At 42.7% G+C, this 11,705-nt stretch overlaps 1 protein-coding gene across 2 annotated transcripts in view; it reads right to left on the bottom strand.

Moving 5' to 3' along the window:
• Positions 1-6,673: 6,673 nt before the first annotated feature.
• LOC118778253 (BDNF/NT-3 growth factors receptor-like) overlaps positions 6,674-11,705 on the bottom strand; it is a 25,513-nt gene continuing 20,481 nt past the window's right edge. For both annotated transcript variants that reach the window (XM_036529693.1, XM_036529694.1), the window contains 2 exons: positions 7,261-7,419; positions 6,674-6,943 (listed from right to left, as the gene is read on the bottom strand). In XM_036529693.1, the coding sequence (XP_036385586.1) occupies positions 6,758-6,943; positions 7,261-7,419 (345 nt within the window). In that variant the 3' untranslated portion in view covers positions 6,674-6,757. The remainder of the gene's footprint in view (positions 6,944-7,260; positions 7,420-11,705) is intronic.

Genomic DNA, 11,705 nt, shown 5'->3' with positions numbered 1-11,705 from the left:
TCCCCCATTAAAAGTCATGGTATTCTGTTTGCATTTATAACATTGAGTGAAAAAGTACTTCCCAGTATTGCTGTCCTACAATAAAATTTTAGAAGGAAAAAATGGCATGGGTACAAATAATCCTACAATGAAATATGTGATCACAGTAAATTGATGAGAGTGATGAAGTGAAACATGGATTTTACAGTACATTTCAGCCTCTACGTTACAGTACAACAACCATTGTGTAACAGTTTGGTCAGGACATGACCTAAGACTCAAAGGTCATGGCCTTCTGTCCAGCATGTATTTACAGAGCAAATAAGCGGAACTTCTGCAGAACGTTTGTGATATAAAGCAGGATCTCGGTGACAACACACCCTTAAAACACCAGAATCATATAGAAAGACTGCTAGTGATGAAGCTGACCACAGTACAGCTGCAGCAGAGAGCAGCCAGTCCCTCTGACTCTGGCTGTGGGGGAAACAGCCGGTCAAATGAGCAGGGAGTCCCTCAGTCTGGCTGTGGGGGAAACAGCCAGTCAAATGAGCAGGGAGGCATTTACAGCACAGCATACAGGCCAGAGCAGGGCTTTCCTTTCTTCTAAGATGCATATCCTGGAACAAAATTGATTTTGGACTGGATTTCAGATGAATGGATTCCCGGGAAAAGTGCACATTTGCTTCCCACAGCATAGATGGTTTCCGTGGCTACTCTGTATAGATGGGTTATGGCTGTAATCAGCGCCAGCTGCTGGTATATTTCACCTACCCACAGTGTTTAATCAAACAGTATTTAGTTACAATTAAAAGCTCAAAGCTTTTTAGATTAAGAGCACTTACCAACACTACATGTGCTTCATTCAACGTGAACCTGCTTTCAGCTGCAGACATTACGATTGTCCCAGATCAGCTACACCTTCCCCTTCGCCAGCTCCTCACAAATCCGCTGCACTGGGGCTTCTGGCTAAATCACAGCAGTGACATGTCTGCAAGGAGAAAATTATTGATCCAGTTGACATTGTGCGTATCAGGTATGTTTAAATCTGAAAACCAGCAGAGGGCAACAGAGAGTTCACTTGTGTTTATGAGAGCTGTAATATATACAGTGTTTTCACGTTTCTTAGACTACCAATGATTTGCATCAGAAGATTAGCAATGTATATAGTTATCAATTCTGAACTTTTCTGTAATCCATGTGTGTTTGTGCAGTTTCAGGTACACTAAGGCTTCACTAAGGCACTGTGCTACAGTTTAAGATTCTATATTAGCAGAAAAACTGGAAATCTAGATAGTCTAAAAGAAATGTTTAAAAGATAACTATAATTACCAACCACTATTATCACTAAGTATTCTAACCCTAATGCTGTCACAGAAGCAGGCATGTATCATGTCTGCAATAATATATATATTTTATGTGAAGCTGGCTGATTCAGAAGTCGAAAAATGTCCTGGCTGTAAATTGTTCTGATCCATCTTTCCCCAGCTTCCTCACATCTATAAGCTTGAAATTCAAGTCAGCTTGAAATTCAAAGTCAGTGGGCTAAAATAAACACAATACCATCGCAAGACTAAATAATACTGCATGCCTGAAATGTTCTAAGGCTAATATATTTTTTAATTCTTTTTCACATATTTGTGTAAGTTCATTCATTCCAGACAAATGATGGCTGCTCGTGACCTGGAGTCTGAATGTACAGCACATTATCTGATGCAGACAGATACTGTCTGCAGTCCCATAGGTTGTTTTTATGAGCCATGTTGACCTGGGGGCAGAAAGCCCAGTGGATGTGGCCATTCCTTCTCCTACTGGAAATACTGAAAATACTCTCTCTCACCTTTTCACCCTACCCTGCTACTCCACACAGTGATGGTGCTGTGATGTCACTGACTGAGGAAGTCATGAAGACATTGTTCTTATTCATTCCCCCATTTCTGATTCCATCCTTCTCTTTTCAGCTCTGTGTGAGCCATCTCAACCCTTCAAAGCACTTCACCCCACGAAAGCCGCATCACAGCATGAGTCATGGAGCTATTCACACAACTGCAGTCACTGAAAGCGAAGTGCAGGCTATATTTCTGCTTGTCAATCACACGCTGTCATGACAGCCGCTTTTGGAATTAAGGCTGGAAAAAGGTACTCCAACTGCAGCAGTGAGGAACCAATCAGTCCAGAGTATTAAAGAACCTACAACCAAGTGGTCCAGAGTATTCAAGAACATACAACAATCTGGTCCAAAGTATTAAAAAACCCTGTATGTTTTATATCTCTCCCTGCTCCAACACAGCTGATTCAAATGATCAACTCGTTATGGACTCCTGAAGCTGCTTAATAACAAACTGATCATTTAAATCTGCTGTGTTGGAGCAGGGAGAGATCTAAAACATGCAGGACAAGGGGTCCTCCAGGAGAGATTTGGGAAAAGCTGGCCTAGAGCAAATAAGTCCAGAGTATCGAAGAACCTGCACCCAACTGGTTCAGAGTATTAAATAAAAAGACATTCTGCAGCAATAAGAAACCAATCAGTTTGAATGATTTTAGCAGGAGTTTGTCAACTCAGGAAGCCACATACCTAATGATATCCCTATTTGTAAAATTGTGGCTTATCTAACCTTAATATCATTTTATTTATTTATAAATTCCAAAAATATATTTCAGGAATATTTTCAGATAAGAATGTCACTTGTCTAATACAGATGAACCGACACACTTTCATTTACATCATTAATAATTTCACTTACACATTATAAACACATTGCTCCACACTGACAGCTGCTCCTACAGCACACATTCTTTCCAGCAAAGTGCAAACCTCTGCTGCTGAGCACTGAAATAAGCTGTTCAGCCTGATCTACAGTACTATTGAAAACACAGCAACACATGCACTCACACACACACACAAACATATTCTCAAGCACTTCAGCTTCTACAGAACATTCTTTGGGCTGAAAAGCATCAAACAAATGTAACCATGGTAACAGAATAAGTGGAAGCACCAACAGCGTTCATTAATGTGGACATGTAACACCAGGACAAGTTTATTTGATACTTTAAAGCATATTTAACAAGAATGGATCATTGGCTCATAGCATCAGTTTGAAACTGCATTGATTAGGCAATGGATGTTTATTTGCTTTGTACGCTGCCTTCACTGTAACACATGGGCCACACCGGTGTGTGCAGGAACAGGAGCCCGTTACTGACCTCACTGAAATCATGAAGGCCAATGTCACATACAAAACATTTATTAATCCTTGACTAGTTCTTAAACAGGTAAAAAAATCAGGAAAATGAAAATAGTTCTAGAAATAACGTATTTTATTATGTCGTATTGCACTATTTATGTATATGTATATGTACGTGTATGTATGTATGTGTACGTGTATGTATGTATGTGTACGTGTATGTATATGTATATGTACGTGTATGTATATGTATGTGTACGTGTATGTATGTATATGTACGTGTATGTATATGTATGTGTACGTGTATGTATATGTATGTGTACGTGTATGTATATGTATGTGTACATGTATGTATATGTATGTGTACGTGTATGTATATGTATGTGTACGTGTATGTATGTGTATGTGTATGTATATGTATATGTATGTGTACGTGTATGTATGTATGTGTACGTGTATGTATATGTATGTGTACGTGTATGTATATGTATATGTACGTGTATGTATGTATGTGTACAGCTAAAATGCACAGACATTCAGTCACACATACACATGCGCACATTACACATTTGAAGCAGAAATTATGATTATTATATCATTATGCAGTTTTTTATTTAACATTTTTCTTACCAGACCTGGGTCCTCCTCGGCTTGTGGTTATCATTTCTAACCATATTTCGTATTAAACACCTAAACACCAAGTACTGGAGTCCAGACTGGAATACAGAAGCAGGACAGCAGAAGAGCACAGCATCTGTGTTCCCGGGCTCCCAATCCCAGACAGACTGAGGACAGACTGTTTCTTATCACAGATAGCGATACTACTCATCAAAACAGACAACTCTTCAAAAATACATACATGTATATTTATACATCTGTATGCCTGTGAACCAAAGGAACGTATTGAAGTACCATCACGTATTTTACACATATTTCCAATGACATTGTAAATGTATATTACAGAATACACTGTGTAACAGACCAATCTGTGGACCAAACTGCCACAGGCTTTAAGGCTTTCAGCTCTGTTTCCCAGTCAGCTTCCACACAGAGGAGTGCAGTCCTGGCAGCAGCATACAACTGTATCAGCCGGGATCATACTGCACTGCCCACTCCTTGTCCATGTCTTTAGAGAATGCTTTTGTGCTGTACACTACTGTTTCAATAGTGAGCAGTGTTGTACTGTACACTACTGTTTCAATATACTGCATATACGGCTAAAATTGTACTGAGCAGCATCATAATGGACACTCAGTATGCAGTCAGCTGTAAAAGAGTGGAGGTCCAGTCTTAAAGAGGCGGCTGTTGGAGATGTATATTTACAGTCCAATTGCATATTTGCAGGCACACATTACATGGCAATTTTACAACAGCCACTCTCCACAGATTCACAATCTGCTTCCAGATCCCATCTCTATTAGTGGCAGTGCCAGCATTGTCCTGTTTCTAAAACCACACAGTTTACATTCACAGAGCACCAGAAAAATGTCTTCAGAGAGCAGCACTATGATTGATAACACAATGAGCTGAGCGGAGTGATGTGGGGAATCAAAATCACAGCGCTGCATTATAATGAAAAATTAAAGCCACCTGTTACAGTAACCTATTATAGTTATAGTTACAGTGACCCCTTCCAGTAAAATGTTACAGAGACTCATTACAGTAATCTGTTATGTAGCCAGGTGTTACTTTACCAGTCATCCAGACTCTAAATATGTCACAATTTCCATGAAAAGTAAGTGGTACAAAATCAACAACTGAATAAAAAAGTAAACAAAACTGCATCTCTTCTGAGAAAAAAGAAGAAAGGTTTCCTCCCACCCCGCTCTTCCCTCCATACGATCCTTGTCAGTTAAACAATCTCACGTTGTAGCTTTCGCAAGCACACAAACTACAGACAATCTGCGCTGTTTCGCGAGCATACTCATTTACTCTATTTACGCATTGGTGTCAATTATTCTGTGAATTATTTGTTTTTATTGATAATCAAGGGGGATAAAGAGGAACACGTTGAAAGTAATGATAGATTTAAAGGTAATGTTTCAGCCTCCCCTGTTTCCAGCTCACCAGCCGCCACTGCTCACAGCAGCTTCCTGTGTGGGCTCAGTATTATGCTCAGCGTAAAACAGTCAAGCTGCAATGGGGCAGCGCTTCTTGCTTGTTTTGGTGGCACTTTCCCTATAGGGGTCCTGAAGGAGTTATGAATTCAAACAGTTACAAACACATTCTGACAAAAAACCTTGTTTCTTCAACCTTCTTCAAGAAGCTCAAACCTGGCTGAAAACAGACACTGTAGCGTGACAATGAATTGAATCATTCATTCAGTTCTGCAAAGAAACAGGTAGCTGAGCACACAAGAACAAAATAAATATTCTCAAATAATCATGTCCAGCCCCAGTGTTGTCAAAGATCACACATTATCAATCAAAATCATTATATCACAAATAAAAATGAAAAGATTTGAATGATTTCCTTTTTCCTGCAGCAATAATCACACCTGCTGGCCCAAGAAGTGACAGGACCTCATAAAACAGGAAGTGTAGAGCACTGTCAGTGTAATCCATGCCAGAAGGGAGCTATGAAATATTAACTACAGCAAATAATGTGACCCATCTTTTTTCTTGAAAACAAATCATTATTTGTGAAAGATGTGACTTTGTTCTGGATAATGCTTTTTAGATTTAAGTATAATATTTACTTTTAAGAAGAAAGAAATTCAACCAATTGTTGCAATAATAATAAATAACAATAACAGTTTTTATACTTTTGGTGGAATTCCTCTTAAAATAAATTAAAAACAACATATTCTTTAATATGACACTGACAAATAACAAGCTATAACCTGGGCATTCAATTTTAATAAAATTAAAAAAACAAAATCCTAAGCTTGCCCTGAAAAGTTAGTTTCCTTTAAGTGTAGCTCATGTATTGCAATAAGCGTATGAATATGCTGTCTGAAGTGCTCATTCAGGGGAGTGCTCTGCAAAACTGCAGGGTCCAGATCCTTACAGAACAATGAAACATGACCTTCCAGGGCAACTCTCACACCTCACACATCAAATCATGCTGATTTTTCTCTGGTGGCTTTGATTTCGCAGATAAATCCTTCATGTTGTCATCTTCATACCCAACATACAGAGAAAGTGCAGGAGCAACGGTACAGCATACGGCTGACCCCAGAACAGCGCTGCAGAGATGGTGCAAAGCTGCTGCCCACAGAAGATTATTTTATACATGGAAAAAGAAAAAGCTCAATTTCATCTATGTATGTAATATGGAATATTATATACATCAGATTATCAGCACAGACAGAATGACAAAATGAGAGGGATATTTTCACCAGGAAATACACAAATACACACACAATCTCACATATACAATTACACACACACTCTCACTTTCTCTCATACACACACAACCTCTCACTCACACAAAGACACACATGATACTATGCTTTCTCTCTCACACACACACACACACACAACCACAATCACACAATCTCTCACTCATTCTAACTCACAAATAGACACAGACACACTCTTACTCACTTTCTGTCTCACACATCCACTCACACATGTTCTAACATAAATTCGTCAGCCCAGTATGTCCAGGTAGACAGGGGAGGCTTTGGCCAGGTTCTGCAGGAGGTTGTGTATCTCTTTGATGTTGAGCCGCATGTGTGGCTCCCTCTGCCAGCAGCCCAGCATCAGATCATACACCTCCTTGGGACAGGTACGGGGCCGCTGCAGCACCCGCCCCTGCGTGATGCACTCGATCACCTGTGGGGAAGGGAGGTTGGAGCTGAGAGACAGCCTCTGTCCAGCTTAATACAGTCATTTCACCCATCATCATTTTTCCCATCTATAACCTCATCTATAAAACAAACTGAAATGAAATTACATACATTAAATTAAAAATACCTCAGAATGATCTAGGAGCTGTATTTTATGGCAAAAACCATCTACACACAAAGACAAAGGGCCCTAAACAGTCCGCACACATTTCATCTGTTTCTTCGGTGTTTGCGTCAGACGTTATGAGTTAGGGTTTAGGGTTTAGGTTTGACATTAGGGTTAGGATTAAACGTGACTCTGACCTCATTGTTGGAGAGCTGGTACCAGGGCTGCTTGCCGTAGGTGAATATCTCCCAGAGAACCACGCCCAGACTCCACACGTCACTCTCTGTGGTGAATTTCCTGTACATGATGCTCTCAGGCGGCATCCAGCGAATGGGCAGCATGGTGTGACCTCCAACCTGCAGGAGCACAGACCTTTACACCCTCACACCCTCACATACAGACACCTTTACACCCTCACACCCTCACATACAGACACCTTTACACCCTCACACCCTCACATACAGACACCTTTACACCCTCACACCCTCACATACAGACACCTTTACACCCTCACACACAGACACCCTCACATACAGACACCCTTACACCCTCACATACAGACACCTTTACACCCTCACATACAGACACCCTCACATACAGACACCTTTACACCCTTACACCCTCACATACAGACACCTTTACACCCTTACACCCTCACATACAGACACCTTTACACCCTCACATACAGACACCTTTACACCCTCACATACAGACACCTTTACACCCTCACACCCTCACATACAGACACCTTTACACCCTCACACCCTCACATACAGACACCTTTACACCCTCACACACAGACACCCTCACGTACAGACACCTTTACACCCTCACATACAGACATCTTTACACCCTCACATACAGACACCTTTACACCCTTACACCCTCACATACAGACACCTTTACACCCTCACATACAGACACCTTTACACCCTCACACCCTCACATACAGACACCTTTACACCCTCACATACAGACATCTTTACACCCTCACATACAGACACCTTTACACCCTTACACCCTCACATACAGACACCTTTACACCCTTACACCCTCACATACAGACACCTTTACACCCTCACATACAGACATCCTTACACCCTCACATACAGACACCTTTACACCCTTACACCCTCACATACAGACACCTTTACACCCTCACATACAGACACCTTTACACCCTTACACCCTCACATACAGACACCTTTACACCCTCACATACAGACACCTTTACACCCTCACATACAGACACCTTTACACCCTCACGTACAGACACCTTTACACCCTCACGTACAGACACCTTTACACCCTCACATATAGACACCCTTACACCCTCACATACAGACACCTTTACACCCTCACATACAGACACCTTTACACCCTCACACACAGACACCCTCACGTACAGACACCTTTACACCCTCACATACAGACACCTTTACACCCTCACATACAGACACCTTTACACCCTTACACCCTCACATACAGACACCTTTACACCCTTACACCCTCACATACAGACACCTTTACACCCTCACATACAGACACCCTCACATACAGACACCTTTACACCCTTACACCCTCACATACAGACACCTTTACACCCTTACACCCTCACATACAGACACCTTTACACCCTCACACACAGACACCCTCACATACAGACACCCTTACACCCTCACATACAGACACCTTTACACCCTCACATACAGACACCCTCACATACAGACACCTTTACACCCTTACACCCTCACATACAGACACCTTTACACCCTTACACCCTCACATACAGACACCTTTACACCCTCACATACAGACACCTTTACACCCTCACATACAGACACCTTTACACCCTCACACCCTCACATACAGACACCTTTACACCCTCACACCCTCACATACAGACACCTTTACACCCTCACACACAGACACCCTCACGTACAGACACCTTTACACCCTCACATACAGACATCTTTACACCCTCACATACAGACACCTTTACACCCTTACACCCTCACATACAGACACCTTTACACCCTCACATACAGACACCTTTACACCCTCACACCCTCACATACAGACACCTTTACACCCTCACATACAGACATCTTTACACCCTCACATACAGACACCTTTACACCCTTACACCCTCACATACAGACACCTTTACACCCTTACACCCTCACATACAGACACCTTTACACCCTCACATACAGACATCTTTACACCCTCACATACAGACACCTTTACACCCTTACACCCTCACATACAGACACCTTTACACCCTCACATACAGACACCTTTACACCCTTACACCCTCACATACAGACACCTTTACACCCTCACATACAGACACCTTTACACCCTCACATACAGACACCTTTACACCCTCACGTACAGACACCTTTACACCCTCACGTACAGACACCTTTACACCCTCACATATAGACACCCTTACACCCTCACATACAGACACCTTTACACCCTCACATACAGACACCTTTACACCCTCACACACAGACACCCTCACGTACAGACACCTTTACACCCTCACATACAGACACCTTTACACCCTCACATACAGACACCTTTACACCCTTACACCCTCACATACAGACACCTTTACACCCTTACACCCTCACATACAGACACCTTTACACCCTCACATACAGACATCCTTACACCCTCACATACAGACACCTTTACATCCTTACACCCTCACATACAGACACCTTTACACCCTCACATACAGACACCTTTACACCCTTACACCCTCACATACAGACACCTTTACACCCTCACATACAGACACCTTTACACCCTCACATACAGACACCCTCACATATAGACACCTTTACACCCTCACATACAGACACCTTTACACCCTCACATACAGACACCCTCACATACAGACACCTTTACACCCTTACACCCTCACATACAGACACCTTTACACCCTTACACCCTCACATACAGACACCTTTACACCCTCACGTACAGACACCCTTACACCCTCACGTACAGACACCTTTACACCCTCACATAGACACCTTTACACCCTCACATACAGACACCCTCACATACAGACACCTTTACACCCTCACATACAGACACCCTCACATACAGACACCTTTACACCCTCACGTACAGACACCTTTACACCCTCACATACAGACACCTTTACACCCTCACATACAGACACCCTTACACCCTCACATACAGACACCCTTACACCCTCACGTACAGACACCTTTACATCCTCACGTACAGACACCTTTACACCCTCACGTACAGACACCCTCACATACAGACACCTTTACACCCTCACGTACACCCTCACATACAGACACCTTTACACCCTCACGTACAGACACCTTTACACCCTCACATACAGACACCCTTACACCCTCACGTACAGACACCTTTACACCCTCACATACAGACACCCTCACATACAGACACCTTTACACCCTTACACCCTCACATACAGACACCTTTACACCCTTACACCCTCACATACAGACACCTTTACACCCTCACATACAGACACCTTTACACCCTCACATACAGACACCTTTACACCCTTACACCCTCACATACAGACACCTTTACACCCTTACACCCTCACATACAGACACCCTCACACCCTCACATACAGACACCTTTACACCCTCACATACAGACACCTTTACACCCTCACATACAGACACCCTTACACCCTCACATACAGACACCCTTACACCCTCACGTACAGACACCTTTACACCCTCACATACAGACACCTTTACACCCTCACATACAGACACCCTCACATACAGACACCTTTACACCCTCACGTACAGACACCTTTACACCCTCACATACAGACACCTTTACACCCTCACATACAGACACCTTTACACCCTTACACCCTCACATACAGACACCTTTACACCCTCACATACAGACACCCTTACACCCTCACATACAGACACCTTTACACCCTTACACCCTCACATACAGACACCTTTACACCCTTACACCCTCACATACAGACACCTTTACACCCTCACATACAGACACCCTCACATACAGACACCTTTACACCCTCACGTACAGACACCTTTACACCCTCACATACAGACACCTTTACACCCTTACACCCTCACATACAGACACCTTTACACCCTTTCACCCTCACATACAGACACCTTTACACCCTCACATACAGACACCCTTACACCCTCACATACAGACACCTTTACACCCTCACATACAGACACCTTTACACCCTTACACCCTCACATACAGACACCTTTACACCCTTACACCCTCACATACAGACACCTTTACACCCTCACATACAGACACCCTCACATACAGACACCTTTACACCCTCACATACAGACACCTTTACACCCTCACATACAGACACCTTTACATCCTCACGCACAGACACCTTTACACCCTTACACCCTCACATACAGACACCTTTACACCCTCACATACAGACACCTTTACACCCTCACATACAGACACCTTTACACCTTTACACCCTCACATACAGACACCTTTACACCCTTACACCCTCACATACAGACACCTTTACACCCTTACACCCTCACATACAGACACCTTTACACCCTTACACCCTCACATACAG

Source organism: Megalops cyprinoides, chromosome 5 (genome assembly GCF_013368585.1).
Source record: "Megalops cyprinoides isolate fMegCyp1 chromosome 5, fMegCyp1.pri, whole genome shotgun sequence".
NCBI classification, from domain to species: Eukaryota; Metazoa; Chordata; class Actinopteri; order Elopiformes; family Megalopidae; genus Megalops; species Megalops cyprinoides.
Note: the sequence above shows the minus strand (reverse complement) of the source record. Positions and strands in the feature narration are given on the sequence as shown.